Genomic DNA, 24,219 nt, shown 5'->3' on the forward strand with positions numbered 1-24,219 from the left:
TTATGCTAAAGGTTTTGTTAATACTAATAAGAAATAGTTAGGTATTAACAAGAGTAACAATTAGAGCTGACTAGCTATAAGTATGAGTATAAGTATATGGTTATGTATAAGTAAAAGTATATAATTATAACAATAACTATATTATACTATAATTTTAAATTATCGCTAGAGTTATATCTAAAATTATAATTATCGCTAGAGTTATGTCTAAAATTATAATTATATCTTTGACTTAAATTATATCTACCATCTTATTACCATCACTATTCACACTAATAATCTTTCTAGTTAATACTAATGCATGACATATAACATCTGCAACTGCAGCACTAAATTTAAAATTAAGTTGTATTGGTTGTGGACCTATATGATCACTTTGATATCTAGTATCAAATACATATATTCTATAACTACTTTTGAATGTTCTATGATTTATATATGGTTTTATATTATGTGGTAGCCCCTTATAATCTTTATTAAAGCTAACAATCTCTGTAAAAGCATCACTATAATTATTGGTTCCATAATTAATATTCATTCTATCCTCAGGATAAAACTCACTACCAATCTTACAATAACATTCAGTAACATTCATTATATGAAATGTACTTGCATCATGAGTTTGTTCATTAACATTATTTTTTTCAAAACCAAATATATATTGTGGTCTTTCCATACCACTTTCCATACCTAGATCAAACAAGAAGTTAGTAGCATTGGGTACATTCTTATAAAATGTCTTTCTTTCATAATAACTAAAGTCTACATTATTCTTTTTACTTAAACCCTTTTGCACAATAATTCTATTATCATTACTAGGATCAATACTAGGCACACACCATGATATATCTCTAATTTCTATATTACCATCATTAGCAACTGCACCAGGATTAGCATTAACTCTAAATAGAGCTCTATCATTATTATTTCTTTTCAATATTAGTTTAAATCCTAAACCATATATAATCTTTTCTAAATCCTTTACGAAACCAAATAGATCACTCATCTTAATAATCATATACATATGACCTCGTTCTGCGGCAATATGGTCACCTTTAAGTTGACTATCTCTATTTCCTTGATTTCTAACAAAACCACTCTCATATTCATCATTGGTACTAGTTAATAACTTATACATCAATAGATTAGGATGACAATGATCTATATATTCAATAGTCCTACCACCACTAGTTTCAAGCTTAATTGAACTTAACAATGCCATCATACCATAATTAACTAATCTGATATTAGCATCATTAGCAAATACACCACCAGCATCATTTGATACAACAAACTCTATCTCTAGATATGAATCACGCAAATTTAAGTGATTCTCTTCTCTATTGAGTATGATATTAATGTTAGTATTAACCGTATTCATTGTTGCCAGATTATTTGGTTTATATTTTGTAATCTTACTTTTATGTATATCATTATTATAACCATAAGTTGTATCCAAATTAAAATCCATTTTTATTAGATAAAAAATGACTGATTCACGAAGCGGTTTCACCGATAGTTTAATGTTAAGAGAACTTTAGAATGATAAAACCAACAGAAAAGTTTAACTTTAGTGAACCTATACTTAATACAACAAAATTAGGTTTAATTAGAATATCTGTTTATAATTCAGTGTTTAATGTGAATAGGAGAAATAATCAATTCCTATATGCTAGTACTGTTATAGAAGATGATGAAGCTTTACCTCGGGCTCTTAGCTCTGACCCTAACCTTAACCTTATCTCTACCTCAAGCCCAAACATTAGAACTATACTTAATTATAATTATAAAGGATTCCCGTTGCTATATTCAACTATTACACCGGGAGCATATGAGTTAACTGATATAGCAGAATTAATAAAAAAAGAAACTGATGGTAATGTTATAATAGAAACTGATAAGAATACGATGAAATGTTTAATGGAAAAAAAACAAGGAGCACTCAGCTTTGATATAGAAAACTCACTAGCCTCATTACTAGGATTTAGAAAAATAATTTATAAAAAAGGTAGATATAAATCTCAGAAAATTATTGATATTATGGGTTTTAGTACTATTAACATTCATTGTAATGTGATATCTGGAGCTAAAGATAATGGTAAAGATACAGACATACTATATACTTTCAATCTAACTGAACCACCAGGTTACTTGATAAATATTATACCAACTAATATCTTGTATCAAAATGTAACTAAAGATAGAATAGAATATATAGAATTTCATATTAAAGATGAGCATGGAAGACCTATAGACTTTAATGGTGATGTATTAAGTTTTACTTTACATTTGATTTAGACTTAGACTTAGACTTATACTTACACTTAGACTTATCTGCGAACGAGCTCTGCTCGTGGTAAGCCAAGCAGGTTCCCTGATACTTATGATGTATAGCTTATCAAAGTATATACTAGCTAGAATTAGTTTTTTTTAATAAGAATGTCTTACCACATTCACTAGGACCAGATATTATACATCTAAAGTTATCTGGGAATGCGGCTTCAGTAATTATATCATCATCATCATCATTTAACCATGAATATAGATCATTATTTATGTTTATAGAGATACTGTTAGTAGGACTATTGTTATTAGGTTTAAACTTTTGATGAGGCTTCACCCATGTTTCACCGTGTTTTTCATCCAATATATATAAATATATATATATATATATATATATATATAAAAAATTATCATTATCATTATCATTATCATTAGCATTATCAATGTCATTACCACTATCATTAGCATTATCATTATCATTATCAATGACATTATCATTATCATTAACATTAACATTATCTTTATCATTAAAATTATCATTATCATTAACATTAACATTATCTTTATCATTAACATTATCTTTATCATTAACATTAACATTATCTTTATCATTAACATTAACCTCATCATTATCTTTACTACAACCTAAACAAAAACACTCATTGTGTATTCCTGGACATTTACATTGATTAACTAGAATATTCAAAGCGCTTTTAATTCTAAATCCTCTATCAATAAGATAGATCATATATAAACAATATGCCCCACAATAAGATTCATCATGTTGTTGTATTCTCTCATTAGAGCCTAGATCAACATATTCTTCTAAAAACAAAGGTGGAGTTTCTACACCAAAACTATCAAAGTAATACATAGGACCATCTTCTCTTCTTATAACTGAAACCCAATGTGTACCTTCAGTTGGATGTAGATTTACAATAATGTTAGAGTTAGGTTCACTTACCATTTCTGGTTTATCATCTCTCATTACAATCTCAATTGGTGTTAGACTTATATCTTTACCTATATCTTTTATTCTGATATCACTCATAGCATTATTATCAATATTAAATTTATTATTGAATTCCTCAAAAGTTAGGATGAGCATTTTTATATAATAAATTTATTAAATCTAAGTCTAATTATAAGTCTAAGTCTAAATCTAAATCAAATCTATATTTATTATATAAAAATGGAAACAGGTAGTGCAGTTTTTATTTTGATTATTATTATTGGAATTTGTTATATAATATATGATTCAAGACCAAGTAAATATACAAAACTAGAAGAAAGCTTTGGTGGATTTATGAATAGGAGTCTAGTTAGCTTTGAATATGAAAAGTCACCATTACATACTATTGTTTATGGTGGAACTGTTACAGGCAAAACATATTTTATTAGACAATATTTAAAACTATACTCAGTCCAAAATCAAGATCAAGATCAAGATCAAGATCGAGATCAAGTTCAAGATCAAGCTAAAATTATAGTTATAGTGTGTAAAGATGACAGAGACTGGATAGATCCTGAGTCTAATAAGTTTTATACTGGGTTTAATAAATGAGATATAAATATGATCACAAAAATAATATGCATAAATTTCAAAATTGTGTAATAGTACTTGATGATATGGGCGATAGGTTAAATAAGGATATAGTTTATTATTTTACTGAGGTAGACATTATAATATTGAAATTATTGTAATGTGTCATAAACCAGCTCAAGTAATTAAAACAGCAAGAATGAGTTGTGATACTATTTATTTAACAACTTATAATGGACCTGACCTATTTAAAAACTTTAATGAGATATATAAATGTGAACATGACTTCAATAAAATAATTAGTGAATTAAATAGTAACTATTATAATTATACAGATGGAATGTCAGATGAACTTCGTTATGGTATAATTAAATATACTAAAAAGGAAAATACTTTTATTATTAGTAGTAATAGAACAATGATATATGATTCAAGAGTTGGTTTCCTTGATTTAAAAGCTTAGTTTAAAAGATGATTTAGAGAGAGAAGATATAAATAAACTCATAGCATATATGAAACCACTAATGATTAATGCAACAGATAGAAATGTTATTAATCATGATAATTATCAGTTTTATTTTAATAAACTTCTTACTTTAAATAATATTAAAATTCAGAATGATGTTCTAACTAAAGAAATGATTATGGGAAAGGGTATGAAAATTTTATCAAATATTGGTGGAATTATAGGCGCAGGTTTATTTATATTTAATTGTTTTTATCCTAATTCAATATCAAGAAATGCTGGAACTGTAGCAATTGGAGCAAGTACAATGTTGAGTAGAGTAAAAACATTAGTTAATGTTGGATATGGAGAAGAGTTGGAAGGTGAAACACGAAGCAGTTATACTGATCAGGGAAGCAGTTATACTGATCAGTGTAACTATGACTTCGTCAATGAAGAGATGGGAATTTTGAATAGAAAGGGAGGAAGGTTTTTAAACAAACTATATATAAATAATGAAGAATTTAGAGAAGAGATTATAAATTTTGTTAAAGATAAAAAAGAATTAGACCTTGATTTGATTTTAGATAAGAGATGTAAAACTAATACACGCAATACTTTAGGAAATAAATATTTAGCAGAGTGTATCACATCTAAAGATAATACTAAAGATTTAATTGAAATCATGGCTAAATATTACCCTTTGAAGGATTAGGTAAATATTATAGTTTACCGTATTATAAATGCTTTTACAATGTTGAGAGTGTAACTATAAATGTAAAAACATTGCTGTTTTAAACTATCATTATGAATCATTTCAGAAAGATAAAACTGATAAATGTATGTGAGGTAATATAATATTAAGTGGTATTTGTGCTATTGATTTTTCTCCATGGGGTTGTTCTTTAAAAAATGAATCTAGTTCTAGTTCTAATTCTAGTTCTAACCCTAGTTCTAATTCTAATTCTAATTCTAGTTCTAACCCTAGTTCTAGTTCTAACCCTAATTCTAACTCTAGTTCTAACCCCAGTTCTAGTTCTAGTTCTGGTTCTGGTTCTAACCCCAGTTCTAGCTCTAGTTCTGGTTCTGGTTCTATCTATGATTATAACTCTAACTCAGATCCTAACCCCAACCCTAACCCTAACCTTATTCCCAACCCTAACCCTAACCTTAACCCCAGCTCAGAAGTATTAACTAGATGTTGTAATAAGTGTAATTATATAAAACCACTAAATAATTTTGATGAGGGTAAGTATACATGTAGAAGTTGTACTTCAGCTAAAGTTAATTGTCCATATGGTACTTCTGTTGTGGGATATGATGGGATACTGGCTCATGTAAAGAAACAACATCCAGATATAGAATTGACTAGAGGATTTAGTAGAAATCTGCAAAGCAGGTTCCCTGATATAACTGATCGGTGTAACCGCTTCGTGGATAAAACAATTAATCCTAGTTGGCAAAGTCCTAGAGTTGTAAGTCCTTTAGTTATTAACCAAACAGAAGAAAGTTGTTCATGTAAATACTATAATTTTGTATCATTTCTTATTAATAATGGAATAAATATAGAAAAAATAAAAGAAAATATAAATTTATTGAAAAGTATAGATAATTTGAAATAAAAAGTATAAAATAAAAAAATATCAAAAAAGAGGGATTCACTCTTTAAGAGCGAAAAAGAGCAATCTTTTCTACTGGGGATCACTCCGAATAAGAGTGAATCACTCTTAAAGAGTGAAATATAAATTTTGCTTTGATTTTTTGTTTTATTTTTGATTTTAATTTTAATTTTTATCAAATTTAGAGCTAATATATAGTAGTGGATAAAACAGGGCTTCCAGAAATCAGTAAAATTTGGCCCGATTCGACATGCGCGATTAGCGTTAGGAGAAAGGGACAAATTTTACTGGTGGTTGAATCCCTTGTTTTATCCACTACTCACATTTTATCGTTTCGTCTACTCGATACCAATTAAAGCATCTATGAGTCAGATTGCCAAACACCCACTAGTGCGAAATGTTTGATTTAGTTTTATTCCCGATTGACCACCAAAACTACAACTGGTCAATACAAAAAGGCTCTCGACTGAAAAAGTGGACATTTTCATCGAGTAATTGTGACTTCATCCACACAATTACAAAAATAACAACTTAATCAGTGATTTATGAGTGAAATAATTCATAGGACGTTCAAAAAACCTATTCAATGGGAAGCAATAAAAACATACGAATTATCAGACGAAATGGCAGTTTTCATGGCATTAATTAAAAGAGCAAATATATTTACTTGCTGTAAATATATTGCTACGAAAGCAGCACCACAAAATCCCGATTAAAAATTAGAGCAAAATGCAGTATACAAAAATTTTCTGATTACTCGTTGGTCTTTATGTCTTTATCAAACATAATATTTCGTCTATCAACAATCTTTAATGCTTCTTCTCATTTTTGATAACCTATTACGAAAACAGTTAAAGAACAGTTTAAAAAATTTGGGCCACACTATCTCAAATGAATGGCCTCCTGTAATTTATTCTATAATAATTACATTAAGAAATGCAATTTTCCGTGAATATAGGTTTATAAAAATTCTGTATGGCCCAAATGGGCAAACATCGCCATTCACTTTGAAGGTATAAAAATTGTTGCTCCATCTTTCAAAAATGGGGGAATATATATGCGAGGCTGGCTTTTTTGTTGGTCAAATTTTCCCTTTTTGTTTACGCATTGTTGAGAAAAAAAGAAAACACCATTTTGTAGTCCACAGGATCCAGTTTTGATTTATATAAACTATCCGAAATGCGAAAAGGGGGGAACGCTTTAAATGTTTTTTTTTTTCATTTTCCTTCGAAATTTTAAAGCGTTCCCCCCTTTAAAATTTCGAAAAGAAAATGAAAAACATCGCTGGGGGTGTATATTGCCATAAAAGCATAAGCGAAATAATGCGGTTCAAAATTAAAGCAAAATGCAGTATACAAAATTTTTTGATTACTCTTGGTCTACTCGTGGGCATATTGCGTTGAATTTGAGCATAAAAACAGAGGAATTTGAAATTGGTAGTTAAATTAGTGATGTTGAAGGGGGCCTTGATTGTCAGGAGTAATTATGTACTATTTCAAGCGTAAAATTTAACAATTTTAACTATTTGACCGAAAATTTCGAAAAATTATATTTTAAAATTTTGTTCAAAACATGTTTTACGTCTCTCTCTTCTGCTGATGAAAAACTTTTGTGAGATCCAAAGTGTCTGTATAAAGCAGAGGCTTTGGAAAATAGAAGACGCCAGGCAATTTATAGCACAATATATTCTCTTCTAAATACTACCACGGAAACGTAAAAAAATCGGTTTAATGGAATGAACATCAAAACAACAAAATTCAGTATTAAAAAGTAAATACTGAAACCATTTCTACCCTTTTTATCTGTATTCCTTATGTTGTCAGAGATCGTTCCAATAAACCTCCTCTTGTATACAGAAGACTTTAAGAGTTTGAGGTTTCATTGATCGCCAGATTGAGAACTTAATAAAAATGTTAAATTTTTCTGAAAATTGAAAAAAACTATTTTCACTTCTCTGTTAATTAAAAATTAAGTTTGCATTGATCTTTTCCATACTGTGGGCTTTTCTGCCAGCTGAGAAACTACATAGTTTATTGATTGTGAATATTCTCACGCAAGAAAAGTAATTTTTTGAAAACTTTTACTTTTCAGTTCTTATAAAAATTGTAATTTTCTATTCTTTAAAAAACAACGAAAGCTGAAAATCCAAAAGGTAGAAATTACTGATAACAAATTTTCACCAGTACTACTACTAAGAGCCTTTAAGGACAGCCTTTAGCGTTCCCTAACATGTTAGGCACAAATAGAGGCAGAGTGCGAAAACCGTCAGAAATCATAAACAATTAGAAAAATACCATAATATTTCTTACCAATTTCGACTTTAACTTTTGTCCAAAACAAAAATTGAGTTTTTTAAATCTCTCTGGTTACATAACAGCGAGATTCTAAAAATTTCATAGCTTCAATTGAAGTGAGTAAAAGTCGCATTGAGAGCGAGGAAAACGTTTCTTAATCAGACAATTAGAAAAAATGGAATCACTTACAAAGCCAAAAAACCAACAAACATTATGAAAAAGAGGGAACTCTGTTCTGAGAGTGAGTCCAAAATAAACAATAACTTCAACAAATAATCAGTCACCGCGCACTGTAAACTGGAAGACACAAAAAGGACACAATTATGTCCAAAAACGGCAGGAATAGGTCCAACTCAAACCTCAGTTGTTATATTTTCTCAAAATATTAGAAACATACTTGCAACGGTACAATTACTGGTTAATATATGTGCAAAAAAACACTTGGGTTGTTGCAATTCTATTTAAAAACCGCGTTGAAGAAACCGCACGCAAAAAAATTCGCCTTAGCGATGAATCTTCCGTCTTTTTGTGGCAGATTGGCTTTTTGAGATATGTGGCAGATTGATATGCTTAAATTAATATATGGCTTGGTAAGATAATCTTAGACGACCTTGTCATACCATTAGTTATCAGGTCAAAGTCATAATCCAAGTTTGGAATCACAGCAACTCTCAGATTAATGGCCGCTCGTCATTCTCATGATGATTTATAATGTGAATCTGCAGTCCAAAAAGGATACCAAAAAAGAACCCAAAAGGAGAAATTTCTCTTCTTTTTAATAATTGCTCAGATATTATATTCTGATAAATAATATGTATACTTCTATCAACTTTTCTCAAAACATAACCGACAAACATCGGGCGAATTGCTCTCAAACGACCAGCGGGCGGCCAGTGGGGGGGGGGGGGGGGTTTGGTCTTTGGCTGTATGGCGCTCCTTACGGCCTGAACAATAAGATGGCAGGGTGGGAATGGGGTGGGGGTTGAAAAGAGGGGGACTTATGTGGGGGGGGGGGGTTAACCTCTGAGAACGCTACCTGTTTATCCCGTTTTTGAGGACGAAAAGTCAAATGAGTCAGATGAATAATCGGTCAAGCGAAAAAGCGCATAAAAAAGATCTACAGGACTAATAAAATTGTTACAAACGCCGTTTGAGAGCAATTAATAACCTTAATTGAAGATGGCACACTCAGTTTACCACATCGCATTCAATTAAAGTAAAAGTCCCTTCGAGAGTGAGGAAGTCATTCTTTAGAGCGAAGATAGTCACGAGTGACGAAGAGCTTCATTACTAGAATTAACAAAACCACCTCACTATGAAAAGAGTAAATAAATGACCTCACTCAATCACTTCAGTCGAAATTGTTTTGATGAATAAAAAAAGATTTGAAATAAGTGACGTCAAATGGTCTTAACCAAAATACCGAGGAAGTATAAACATATAGCTGACAGAAAAAAGCTGCGATAACTTTGTTGACATTTTTCTCAAACAAATGAAGAAACAAAACTAAAAAAAATTAGTTTTTTTACTGACTGATATCAATTACACACAGTAAACCTCATCTGGTCGAACTAAAGTAAGGAAAAGTTATTTTGAAAGTGAGGAAAGTCATTTCTGAGTGAGGTAAGAAAGGGGTAAGCAAACAAACAATCGCTCCAATGAACAACGCCCGCTGCAAATAGACCAAAAAAAGATGTCACGCACGCAATTCAGTCAAAATTGCAAGTACTAACAAATGATTTCGAGTGCAAGTGATGTCATATTATTGTAACAAAAAACTTGACGAAACAAAGAAACAAGAGAACGCCAAGGTTAACTCCACTCGGCTAGTGCTATTGTCGACATTTATATCCAAAACAAGAGTAAAAACTGCAACAAAAGGGTCACCGCACACTGATGCAATTCTAGTTAGAAACCGCGTTGAGAAACCACACGTGAACAAAAATGCAACTCCTTAGAGAGAAATCTTTTACGTCTTTTTTTCGCTCTATTATTTAGGAATAATGCAACAAAGCTGGCAGAATCTCAAAAGAAGCTGCCATAGCCTCAAAGATCTGCAGTCTCAAGAAGATAATAAAAAGCAGACCCAAAATGAGAACTTTGTCTTTCTAATAAGTGCACAGATGTTATATTTTGAATAAGAGTCTGCATAACTTATTGTTGCTTCTAATAACTTTTCTCAACATTATTTTAGAGTAACACACTCAGTTGACCATCTCCTTCAATTAAGTAAAAACCCGTTTGAGAGTGAGGAAGTCATTTTTACGAAAGTCATGATGAGTCATCATGAAGTCACGTGTGACCAAAAAAATAATTACTCGAATGAACAAAAAACTTGCTCAAATAAGACTTATAAACAACGGCAGGTATACAATTGATTTCAAAAAGCATTGATTTCAAAATGCATGAAAGAGCAAAAAGCAGACTTGAAGCAACCGTTACGTCATAAGATCGTAACAAAAATCTTGAGAAAATAGTATTGAGGACGGATTGCCAGAAAATATCTAAGATAACTTTGTAGACATAGTCTAACAGACCAAGGAGCAAAATCCAGTTCTTAATTCTATTTGCCAAGATATTAAATTTATATTTAGAGAAGTGCTTTGTGTTGTTTCTACTAGCTCACCTCAAAAAACCTTCAGTTGAAAAATCTGAACAATTAAAGCAAGCAAGACTCTCGTTGCGTGTGATCAAAATTATAATAATGCCAATGGAAAAAACTCAAATTAGAGTGAAATATGAGGCCACGCACGTAATTCAACCAAAGCTGCAATAAAGAATAAACAAAAACAGTTTGGAAGTGCGCGTTTTTGACGAAATAAATTAACTAAGAAAACGCAAATATAAACTCAGCTCAGTTATCGTTATACCAGCTATGAAAAACCAAAACCAACATAAACGATAGCTGTAACAAAGTCTCTACATAAGAATGTAAAAACTGAGAAAAAACACAAACACGGCTAGAACATGTCTAAAACGGTAACATCAAATGAATCAAGTATATACTCGAAATAGGAAACAAATACTCGCAAGGCTACAATTATTATTTAAAAAGGACAACATGAGATGAGCACCTATAAAAACAGACAAAACAAAAAACGAGTATGTAGAAGTTGTTAATAACGTTAGATATTACATCAAACCGTTGAATAGATTAACTTATGCATCAACAGAGAGCAAATTTAACGTCAGTAGGAGATAGTAAAAAATGGTTTCAAAAAGAGGGAAAATTGAGATAATTCTTGAACACAAATATCTGAGTTATTAAAAAGCTTGGATATAAAATCACACTGCTTCTACAAGCTGACCTCAAAAAAACCTTAGGGTGACATACACAGAGTTGACCTAATCTCCGTCAATTAAAGCAAGCAACACTATCTTTGCTAGTGAAGTTAGGTTATGACGAGACTTCTCAAATTCTCAAAAAAGTGACACCGGTAAATAGCTTCAATTGAGCCCCATTAGAAAGCCCAAAAGTCCAAATATAAATGAAATTAAATAAAAGAAGGACATGAAAAAACAAATAACGTCGGAAAAAGTGCTCTCAGACGACAGGCGTAGACCAGATTAATTCAAGGGCCGAAGCCCAGATTAACTTTTGTTCATAGGGGCAAGAACATCCCACCATCGTGTAATTGGCAGCCGACCTCCGGAGTCCTCGACAAAAGTATTCACCACTCGGCTATCAGGCCCTTGTTATTTCCGATGCAACAATTGCTTTTACTTTAGCAACCAACTTTACTTTGGAGAGAGAGAGAGAGAGAGAGAGAGAGAGAGAGAGAGAGAGAGAGAGAGAGAGAGAGAGAGAGAGAGAGAGAGAGAGAGCAATTGAGATCCCTCAAAAAAGAAAAGAGAAGCATGAAAAAGTCACTTGAGAAGTCAAAGAAAGTTCTAGAGCAAAAGTGCATAAATGGCTACGCAAAAAGTTTTGCATAAAAAGACCAACACGTTTGCAATAAATGCTTCCAACTTCGTTCCAGAGCAATTAATCAACAATATGAATAGAAATAAAGTTGTGTCAAAGCCGTTAAATACGACATATATGAGATGAAACCATTAAATAACTTCAATCATGCTTTATTAGAGTGCCATTGAGGCTACTGATTAATGAGAGTATCACTAATCTGTCAGTCTAAGTACAATGCGACCAGTCATTTAAAAGATAAACTGAAAGGACGACAGGATGACTCAAAAACTCCCTAATATTATATGAAAACAAAAAATGTCTGTCATATATGCCATTAGCTGTCCCTCCAGATAATCAAAAGAATGAACAACAAAATCAACAAAATTTGTCACCTTTCGAAAAAACTTCCTGCCAAAAAATCTAGACAAAAACCGTAAAAAAAAACGCAAGACAAATTTGTTTTTTAAAAAAGATCAATTTTTGCTTGTTTTACTACTCCACTAAGTGTAAAATCGCCCCTCGAACAGATCTTAAAAAACATAGTGGGAAGAAGACAACATTGTGAACCACCCTTCACACCATGAAGTTGTTTTCTCGAAGAAGTTTTGCTTGAATTGCATTCTTAAGAGACTGGTAAGGCTCTAAGAGCCCTTAATGCCCAATAAGCGTTACCTGTTTATCCTGTTTTAAAGGACAAGTCAAATGGGTCAGACAAAAATTTGGCTGAGCGGAAAACCGCTTAAACGACCACAAGACTAATATGATTGCTACAAATTGCGCTTGAGAGAAATTTAAAAAAACTGGGTAAAAATCAAATATTCGCTAAAATTTTATGACCAAAAACTGTGTCAAAGTGGTAACTAGCATTAACTACCCGTTGATAAATTCACGCAGTTGGAGAAAGGCGCAATTAGAACACATGTGTATCATGTTACAAGCACTCAAGAGAAAAAACACTGGAAACAGACGTCAGATTGACGCCCTCAAAAGCAGAAATTTTGTTCAAACACCAACTTCTCACTCCACTTTAAAGGTCGTTTAAAAAATTTCCCATAACTACTTGATTTTTTGCTCCCTTTATTATTTAAGCGTGACTAAAATCCGCACTTTAATTTGACTAAAAAACGCAAGCACATAAATACAATCCCAATACTTTGTAGATTGTAAAATTGTGAGAAATATAATCCAAATACCAATAGATTGTAAAATTATGAGCGCAATTATAGCCAGCTGAGAAGAGGAGGAGGGCAGGGTATCTATTGATAACTCAAAACATAAAACTAACTTTGCTGCATTTTCTATTTTCAATGAAGAAAACCACTTTTCAATGAAGACTGTTGGAAGTTGCAGTTACCCAACAATAGTTTTAGCAAGAACTATTGGCACCGTTTTTGATCAACAAAAAAACGGCTTAAAAAAAACAAGGTAAACCAAGAAATACCAGTAAAAGCGAACCAATATTCATAAACATTCGGAAATCAGACGCTGAAATGTTTCTTCCAGGTACCATATACAGCAAATTAGTCATATATCCGCCATTTTAACAAATTCTATAGAAAAAAATTACAATGAACAAAAGCAGGCTGAAAAACGAAAGAGCCAGCAGACTGTGCAAAAAAAATCAATGATGGACCGTCTTGAACTATAGTGAAATTGAAAACAGCAAAGAGCAGATAGATAAACTGATCAACGGTATTTTCTAGAATTCAGGGTTAGACTGGGAGTAAAAAGAAGAAGAGAGCTCTGCTAAAATTGATTGTTCCCAAAAAAAAAATTCAAAACATTTGGAGACCTAAAGTTAGTAGCACCTTTTAAATGCACTGTTGATCTTTTAGTAAATGTTTTAGAAATTCAAATTTCATTAAGTTAGAGCAGCAGTCATGCAGTTGTGTGAGGTAAGTATCGTTGTGCGAGGAATAATTATCACAAAATTCACCTGAAAACTTAACAAAACACAAAATAAGGTACACAAAAACGTCACAGCAGTAGCAGTCATTGAAACTGAAGAGCAGAAATGGTCGCAAGAATCATTGATGGAGATTACGAAGTAACAAAACAGCGGGAGAAGTCTTGGATTGAAATCAAAAGATTTTAAAAAAACTAACATTCAATTTTTTTTAATGTAAATAAATTTTTCACTTAAAAAAACATCCTTCCCCCAAGTAACCTCATTCAATTTGTAATAGAAAATGCCTACGAGCGTTAGACTTTAATTCATTTATAAATAAATACTAAGATAATGCAATGGTTAAAACATCGTTAAAGTAACCTAAAAATCCCGCAAAATAGATGGAAAAGCTCCAAATTAGAGTAACTCTCGTTATTTACCAAAAATCTATCAAAACAACCCAAATATTATTACTTTAGTCTACAATAGATTTTTCAAAATGGAAAGTTTAAAACTAAAAAAAAGCTTGAGAAAACCACACGTGAACAAAAAGATTCACTTGCTTTGCGAAAATGCTTTCACGCCATTTTTCGCTACGTTTCAAAAAGCATGAACAACAGATTATTCTTTTCTCTGCTCTTCGTAAATCATTATCACAGCAAAAAAACAGGTTGCAAAAACCACCACACATGGACAAAAAGAATTTGATTGCTTTGCGAAGATTTTATCACACCTTCAATTCTCACTCTGTTTCAAAAGCAGGTAAAACCTCTTTCTTTTCTCCGCTCTTCGAATTTGTATATTGAAACAACTTTTTCAAACTTCATTTACTCCCAGAACCAGTTTATTTTCACGTTGAAATACCAAAAAATATACAGGGAAGTCGTACTCGTGGAAAACTAGCGTTGCAAATAACAATAACTGTCAGAACGCAAAGCAGGGCAAATAATAATATTAAGTCGAATAATAAAAACAATTTGCCCAAAAAGTAAACTAATCTGAGAAATCAAATAGTTTTCCATATAGAGCACATATACAGGCAAACATCCAACTCTGCTTCATACAGTTGGAACCATATATTTCTCACACCATATTAGGCAAGCCATAAAAAAGCTCCCAATCATTGCTTATTTTAAAACTTAAAAAATTGTGAGATAATAAAATTGTGAACATTTTTTTAACTTTTCAAATAGCTGCGGAGGATTAGACTCGCGAAGGAATAGCTGCGGAAGTATAGACTCGCGCGCCGTATAATACAGATAGAAACAGATACAGATCTAAATTGAAAAAAAATTGACGCAGCTCGGTAAAAGCTAGTAAAAAACTTTCACCGATAAATGAATAAAGCTTGTTGAAATCCATTCTGCAGAAATCTTTTATCAGGGACCTTTAATGCACATATGAGTTCCTTTGACCTTGAACTAATTCAAATTAAACTTAAGTTTTCAAGTGTAAATGTCATTTTATTGAGTGAGGTAAGTCACGTATGATCAAAATCTAATCACGCAAATGCCTTAAATACTTTTTAAAGAGAGAGAGAAAGAGAGAGAGAGAGAAATGACGTCAGGCGCGCAAACGCTGTTAGTGAGAGTAAAAAGTCACTCCGAAAATGTGACTTCAGCTTTGAAGTGTGAACAAATGTAACACGAAAAAGAGCGTAACACGACGAAACAAAAAACATACCAGGACAAGTCCTGACGTACAATTCAAAAAATTTTCATTGACTAAAAAAACTAGTCCTAGAACGAACTAACAGTGAATTGGGAACACCACTTCTAAAAAAATCAGGTAAAAAAATTTTTAAAAAAAATCAATGTAAAAAAGCCGCATGAAAACAAAAAACATTTAGCGAGAAATGAAAGTTTGGTTCAAACAAAAAACTAGGTCTAGAATGAACTATGAATGGATTCGAAAAAACAATTAGAAAAAAATTGATCCAAAACATCGAAAAAAAAGTAAAAAAAAATCAAAGTCAAAAGTGAAAATGCCGCATGTGAACAAAAAACCACTACCGAGAAAGCGAATTTTTGTTCAAACACCGTACTCTCACTACTTTAAAATTAGAGCCAAAAAATTTCACGCCGCAAAACCACTCGATTTTTCGCTCCAAGTTCTGTTTCGGCGTGACCAAAATCATTACTCCAATTTGACTTCAAAAATCATGCAAATGTGTGAACAGATCATGAAAAAAAAAGACAGCTCCCCAATACATTTCAAAATCTTTGAAATGTAAGAAACCAAGAGCAACGCAATATAGCTCGCTCAGCTTACAGCTTCGCAGCCATATACATAGCCGGCAGATTGCCGGAAAATGGCCGCGATGGACGCTTGGGGCCTTCCATGAATTGAAACAACTTAAGAGATTAGATCGACAGATTGACCACCAGTCCTTTAATAGACCACTAGACTTTTTGGGTTAGCTTTGGTCTGTCATTTTTATGAGACACATAACCTCTATAAGGAGAAAGCCCTGATAGGGCTTTTCAAAATTAGGATCTTTTCCGTTTGTGCCCCCTCAGCTTAGTGGGCGCATATTATTTCAGATGCACGTGCAAAATTTTTTACATAAGGGCTGACCATGTAATGGCACGTGCTGTATTCGGGGGCGCATAACGTACTGGGGGCACAAATGGAGAAGGTACCAAAATTAATATTCGAAATCAAAAACTCTATTAATCAAGAATTAGGGCATATATGTTTGACACTACTTAGATGCACACTATTGACCTTTAACAAGTAAATGTTCATAAAATTTAAAGTTCCATAAATTAGTTCAGAAGTCATTTTTTTGAGTGAGGTAAATCATTGAAAAAGTCAATTCCAAGAAGTCAGGGTAAGACGAAACAAATCTGTTAGACGAAGTAAAAAAAACATAGCAGGACAAGTCCTGAAATACAATTCAAAGAATTGAATGGAAAATTCAGACGTACTCTATTTGACCAGCAGGTCGATCGAACAATGCCAGCCAGAACACAAACAAAAAGATCTCAAAAAATTGAGAAACTAAAAGAACCAAAACTAAACAAAAATATACTCATTGCTAAAACTCTTGAAGCTCTTAAACCTAAGACAAAATTTTTTCCCTTTAAAAATACCTATTTCAAATTATGTTTAAAACCAATTTGATTTTTGAAATCGGTCGATTATTATATCCGCAAGACCTGAAAAATATTCATTGGCCCATGAAGATCGATTAACTCGAAAAAGAAAAAAAAATTGAAAGGAAATCAACTGCAAATTTTTAAAAAATGTTGATGAAAATCGTGATACAAATTTCTTCAGAATCATTTCTGTGTCTCAAGAGGCTATCCATTAACCCAATTAGAAGCTTTAAAAAACTCATAGATCGATGGGAAATAATTTTTGAAAAATTTCAAATTTCAAAAAAAAAGAAATTCGTTCCACTAAAATGTTGAAAGCCATTCAATTGCTCGCTAGCAACTATTTAATAACACACTATCAACCCCTGGATGAGGTTACCTGGCTACTGAGGCAAGAAAAAAATGAATGAAACAAATGTTTTGGAAAAACTTTAAAGATATAAGTCGAAAGGTTAAATTGTTGAAAACAAATCCATTGAAACTTAAAACCATGCAGTGACAATTTATCAGAACGTGAACATGTTTTCTCGCACTTGAGAATGGGCGAATATCAAAAACTGACAAAAACTTTAGGAGGCCTTAAAAAATTGCAGATTTTATCCAAAAAATGCTAAAATTCAAGATATTAAACAGTTAAAAACCATTTCAATGTTACTAGAAACTATGCAGTGCCCTATTAACAAACCTCAAAGGATATTACCTGGTCCCTGAAGAAAAATAGAAAACTTTCAAAAACCTGAAATGCAAACTTTGTCAAAAAATTCGCTAAAATTTGTGATATTCAAAGGGTGAAACCTATTCCATGACAACTAAAAAATTTTCAGTAACCTTTTATCCAACACCTGATGAGGTTTTCTGGCCCATGGGACTTGAATAATGCCAATAAACGTCAAAAAATATGAAAAAAATTGCAAGTTTTGTCAAAAAATGCTTAAATTCATGATGGCAAGAAGCTGAAACCCATTCCATTGCCACTAGAAACTATGCCGTAATCTATCATCAAGCCCTTTATCAAACCCTAGAGGAGGTTTTTTGACACCTAGGGCTAAAAACTCAAATAATGACAAAATTTTCAAAAAACCTGAAAAAAATTGCAAAAATTAGTATCATTTTGCGTGTTTGTAGCACCAAAACATATAGCTCATAAAATGGTCATATCAAGCAATTTTTTCTCGCAAAAGGCCTTCATCAGTTTTAAAAACTTCAACCTAAGACTAATCAAAACAAAAAATCACAAAAAAAACATGAAAAATTGCACCATTTTGAGCCCAAAAACTCCTAAAAATGACATTTTAACCTTAAATTAAGGCCATCCCAGCAGCTGCACCACTATAAGCACTTGAAGGACTACTAAAGCCCACTTTTGGCCTCTAATGAAACTTAAAGCCCGCTGGGCTTTACCTGTTTATCCCGTTTTGAAAGATCAAAGTCATTGAAAAATGTGTGAACACATCTTAAAAAAAAACACAGCGCACCAATACAATTCAAATTCTTTGAATTGTAAAAAAAACTTAGGAGCGCTATAATAGCCGCCTGGAATTGGGGACGCGGCTATTAAAAATAGTTGAAAACCTTTAAATTAGCCTAAAAATCTTTTAAAAACCAAAAAGCTTCAAACCGCAGTCAAAACACTGATTAGTATTATTTTAGCCTACAACCTTTCAGACATAAAAATATGAAACAAAAAAACAGCTTGAAAAAGAGGCACGTGAACAAAAGAAATTAGTTGGTTTAGCAAAATTTTTCTGTGCCGATACTTCTAGCTCTGTTTCGAAAGATATGAGCAAAATAAACATTCTCCCTTTTCTCCGCGCTTCGAATCTGTTCTCGGAAACAATTTTTCAAGTTTTATTTCTTTTCCGTTTTTTTCCTCTCATTTATCAAGCAAACAGAAAACTATAACACCTCTTTCAGTCGTAAAAAATATAGGAAAAGGAACAAGGAATTCTGAGCCATATCAACCTTTAAACAACTGATAATAATCCCGAAGTGTAAATATTTACAAATTACTTATTTTTATTTATTAAACAGAAAGTAAATTCAAATTTTGTCGCAAATTTAAAAAACGCGCTTATACGTTTTTATACTTCAACCCAACAACACCGTCACCAACAACATATGTCAACCCCATGACCAATACAATTCAAATTCTGTGAATTGTAAAAAACAAGAGCAGGCCAATAATATTAAGACTATCGGAGCTATTAAAAAGGTACTAGATCAATAAACTTGATAAAAACACGATATATATTACAAGCTTTACCAGGGTGCATAATAGTCAACAGATTTCTAATAGGAACATTCAAATTCAAAGCTTTTCGAAACCTTACTTTAGCTGCCGTGGGAAATGTGACTACATCCGCCTGCGTCTCTTCATCACCCTCCTCTGGTGGAATAAGATGGTATGCGTAGTGGAAGTATTGCAATGGCTTCGGAGCCTCTGAAGGCTTCTTCCGCTTGCTCAAGGAAGAATCGGTTGCCTCCCGGTCAACTCCGCCAGTTGCAGCCAAAGCAGGGTTCACTTTCTCAGATTCATCTGCAAATATCACACACAAGGTGAAAGTTTCGTTATAGTATTCAGCTAGCTATTCACATATTGATTTCAACTCTCACAATCCTGTGCAGAAAGGTAGCGAGTTCACATATCAATGCACGATTATTCCATTTTAAATGACTGATATAGCAACAGTACTGGTATTGGTGCGTGTATTTCTATACAAAGATACAAACTTTAGAAAACAGCTGCAATAAGGACAGCTTTGTTATGCAATTTCTCATCATTTAGAAACAACTCCTTCCATTCGGTGTCGACATTTAGGTACTTCATTCTAGTTTGAAGACGTCATAACAATAGCAACAAAAATTAAGAGTGCATTTGAAGCGTGGAATCAGAGATAAAACATTCACACAGCAGCAGGAAACCAAACATAGCCGGCATATTGCCGGAAAATAGCCACGATAGACGCTTGTGGTCTTCCATGAATTGAAACAAGTAAAAAATAAGATATAAAGATCGACCACCAGTCCTTTAATAGACCACGAGACTTTTTGGGTTAGATTGGGACTGTCAATTTTATGACACATGCGGTCTATAAAGAAAAAGCCCTAAAGAAATTTTTCAAAAAAATATTTGAAATCAAAAACTCAATACACTAATACTCAGTTAGCTATTCAGTTAGCTATTCACATATTGATTTCAACTCTCACAATCCTGTGCACAAAGGTAGCGAGTTCACATATCAATGCACGATTATTCCATTTTAAATGACTGATATAGCAACAGTACTGGTATTGGTGCGTGTATTTCTATACAAAGATACAAACTTTAGAAAACAGCTGCAATAAGGACAGCTTTGTTATGCAATTTCTCATCATTTAGAAACAACTCCTTCCATTCGGTGTCGACATTTAGGTACTTCATTCTAGTTTGAAGACGTCATAACAATAGCAACAAAAATTAAGAGTGCATTTGAAGCGTGGAATCAGAGGTAAAACATTCACACAGCAGCAGGAAACCAAAAATAGCCGGCATATTGCCGGAAAATAGCCACGATAGACGCTTGTGGTCTTCCATGAAATGAAACAAGTAAAAAATAAGATATAAAGATCGACCACCAGTCCTTTAATAGACCAAGAGACTTTTTGGGTTAGATTTGGACTGTCAATTTTATGACACATGCGGTCTATAAAGAAAAAGCCCTAAAGAAATTTTTCAAAAATAATATTTGAAATCAAAAACTCAATACACTAATACTCAAGAATTAGGGCATATACTTTGGGCACTACTTAGATGCACACTATTGATCTTTATCGACTAAATGTTCATAAAATTTAAAGTTCCATAAGTGAGTTCAGAAGTCTTTTTTTAAGTGAGGTAAATCACGCAAATGACATAAAAGCAAAAATGACGTCACGCACACAAATTTTAACTACAAAGCAGTAGAAGTCACTGCAATCATTGAAAAAGTCAATTCCAAGTAGTGAGGTCGTAAGAACCATCGATGGAGACGAAATAAAAAAAACATAGCAGGACAAGTCCTGACGTACAATTCAAAGAATTTTCATTGACTGCACAAAAAATAGATCTATAACGGACTATGAGTGAATTGGGAAAACCATCTCTAAAAAATCAGATCGAAAAAATAGAACATACCCGGCAGATTGCCGGAAAATAGCCGCCGTTGATTCCCATAACTCTATTGGGATTGAAGGAAAAGAAAATATCAACAAAAATTGATTCTTGTATAAAAACATTTTTAAGTGCAAATTATTTTGATGTCATTTTGCAATTGAACATACTACTGTCTCTCAGTGAGGCTATAGGGTCTAGTATCAATACCAATAAGCATTATAGATAGTAACTAAAACTTATGAGAAAGTTCAAGTACCGGGCATCTAAAAATGGGCTTTATGGGTTTATCCCGTTTCTATTTCTGACTTTGATTTTTTTATACTGACTCTCTTCATTTTGAATTGCTTTCCTGGGCAGCTGCTGTTTAAAAGGACTTTGAGCAGAATGACAGAAGAGTGAAACTAGCCTAGAGAAGTCAAAAAGATTTCACGCAAAATGTCGAAAAAGCGGCAAAATGGGTAAAGCGAAAAAAAGTTCCACGAAGTAAAAAAAATAGGAGTGCTATAATAGCCGGCTGAGAAGATAAGGGCGGCTATTAAAAAACCAGAAAATCAATGTCAAAATGCCGCATGTGAACAAAAAAATCAATAGCGATAAATTGAAATTTGGTTCAAACAAAAGACTAGGTCTAGAATGAACGATGAATGGATAGGGAAAACCATTTTGAAAAAATCCAATCACAAAAATTGAAAAAAAAACAGTTAAAATCAAAGTGAAATTGCCGCATGTGAACAAAAACCCACAAGCGAGAAAGCGAATTTTTGTTCAAATACTGTTTTCCCACCACTTGAAAATTAGAGCGAAAAAATTTCACCCCGCAAAACCACGCGCTTTATCGCTCCACTTCCGGTTTCGGCGTGACCAAAATCACTACTCCAATTTGACTTCAAATATGAAAATTTGCGAGCAAATCTTTAAAAAAAGAGAAAAAGACAGCGCCCCAATACAATTCAAATTCTTTAAATGGTAAAAAACCACGATGTTCCCAATAATAGCCGCTATCGCTTCGCGGCGATTAATCAACATTTTTAGTGCCATACAAACCATAAAGTGACAGTCGTGACGATAGACTTGTTTCTATCGGTCTTTGCTCCAGTTTCAATAGAAGAGCTACAGATATACAGACAACATAGCATTACTACGATCTCAACTACCAATTATGAGTCTTCAATAACTTCCAATTCTGCTAAAACAGCTAATGAATTTTACAGAAAACTAAGTATAAACCAATAATTTTTAGCACGAGAGACATTTTTGTTCCAATATCTATCGAAAAATGTGATAAGGCGTCAGTTTAACACATCGATATTCTCGTTTCATAAAAAAAACACAAAAAATCAAATTGAGTAAACCGCGAAGCAATAAACTACTTAACAACGATTATTCCTAATATTTTAATCATTAATCTTTTGCGCAAATTTTTTGCATAAGTTTACTTACCAGTTGGAACCGCTTGGCTGACAGTGATAGTAAAGGTGACTTCATGTGATGTGGGATCCTCGGCTTGAGCTGCAGCATTTGGAGGAACGCGCTTCTTCTTCCTCCGAATGTTGAATATGGATCCTATTCCCAACACTGTACTTCCTTTCTCTGGCGAATCTGCACTGAAGTTTGAATCAGCTACAAAATAAAAATATATCGTTGCAGAAAAATTGAGAAAAATTTGGGTTGATATAAACGCTGCCAAAAGTCTATTTAATATAGCCGGAACGGACTTGCCTGTCGTAGAATTCAGATAGGAACATAGAGAAATGAGTTGAAATTATCGATGCCGCTTGAAAAACAATTTAAAAAAGTGAAGCATAAAATACATACTACCAGTTGAACATCATCCATAGCACCCACCGCTTTCATTATGCAAATATTACTACAAAAGATTTTAAATTGGTTGCGTCATTTTGTAGAGAGGTAAGTCATGTATCAAAACGTTATGACGCAAACGACCTAAAAACTCGAAAGAGAGAGAGAGATAGATAGAGATAGATAGAGAGAGAGAGAGAGAAAGCGAGAGAGAAAACGAGAGGAAGAAAAGACGCCACGCGCTCAAATGCAGTTTAAATTTTTTCAGCCAATAAAAAACGACAAAAGAGCGTCAGCCGACGAAAAGAGAAACATACTCATAAAATGCTGAGATGTTATATTCTGATTAAGAATATGACAAAATTATTGACAAACATTCAATTAGAGTGACATTATTTCTTCGAACTATACTACAGAAAAACCAATTTCAGAGTGAGGCAGTCATTTTTGAGATTGAGACCACGTTTGATCAAATAATTAACTACGCGAATGCACAAAAAATTCTCTCCACTTAGAGTGAAACACGACGTCACGCACGCAATTCAGTTGAAACTGCGTGAACGAATAAACAAAAAGCAGATTTGAATTGATTGTGACTTCAAATGGGGGTAACAACATCCTTTTCGATGAAATAAAAAAACTAAGGGAAGGCCAATAGTAGCTCCAGCTATCGCTTGCGGCAATTAAAAAAAGTCATTCTGACAGTGAGAAAGTCATTTGTGAAAGAGGTAAGTCAAGCGTGATCGAAAACTGAATCACGCGAACGAACAAAAATACGCTTTACTAAGATTGCAAAATGACGTCCCGGACGCAATTCCATCCAAATGGCATAAGTGAAAGCAAAATCAGATTTGAACTGATCGTGATTTAATCTGGTCGTGAAAAAGTTTTTAAGAAAAAACAGCAGGACAAATCGCAACCAACAATAGAAATAGATTTCAATGACTGAACAAAAACTAGACAAAGATTGGACTAGGAATGGATTGGGAAAATCATTAAACAATCCGATAACAAATTTTAAAAAATGAATGAAGATCAATTTGCCGCAAGCGAACAAAATCGGGAATTCGATTTTTTAATACCGTTTTCTCACTAAACTTTAAATTTAGAAAAAACTTCACTCCCCAAAAGCAATCGTTTTAAAAAACATTGATATAAAAACAAAATTAACCGTCAGTGCTCGCAAAAGTTGAGGAAACCAGCGGCA

The 24,219-nt window shown here is 32.8% G+C and overlaps 1 protein-coding gene across 2 annotated transcripts in view; it reads right to left on the minus strand.

Moving 5' to 3' along the window:
* The window catches only part of LOC142348835 (uncharacterized), a 199,139-nt gene that overhangs the window by 170,174 nt on the left and 4,746 nt on the right, over nucleotides 1-24,219 (minus strand). For both annotated transcript variants that reach the window (XM_075400369.1, XM_075400368.1), the window contains exons 2-3: nucleotides 22,653-22,832; nucleotides 19,411-19,616 (exon numbers count right to left, since the gene is read on the minus strand). In XM_075400369.1, coding sequence (XP_075256484.1) covers nucleotides 19,411-19,616; nucleotides 22,653-22,832 — 386 coding nt within the window. The remainder of the gene's footprint in view (nucleotides 1-19,410; nucleotides 19,617-22,652; nucleotides 22,833-24,219) is intronic.

This window comes from Convolutriloba macropyga, chromosome 10 (genome assembly GCF_964194025.1).
Source record: "Convolutriloba macropyga chromosome 10, txConMacr16.3, whole genome shotgun sequence".
Taxonomy (NCBI): Eukaryota; Metazoa; Xenacoelomorpha; order Acoela; family Convolutidae; genus Convolutriloba; species Convolutriloba macropyga.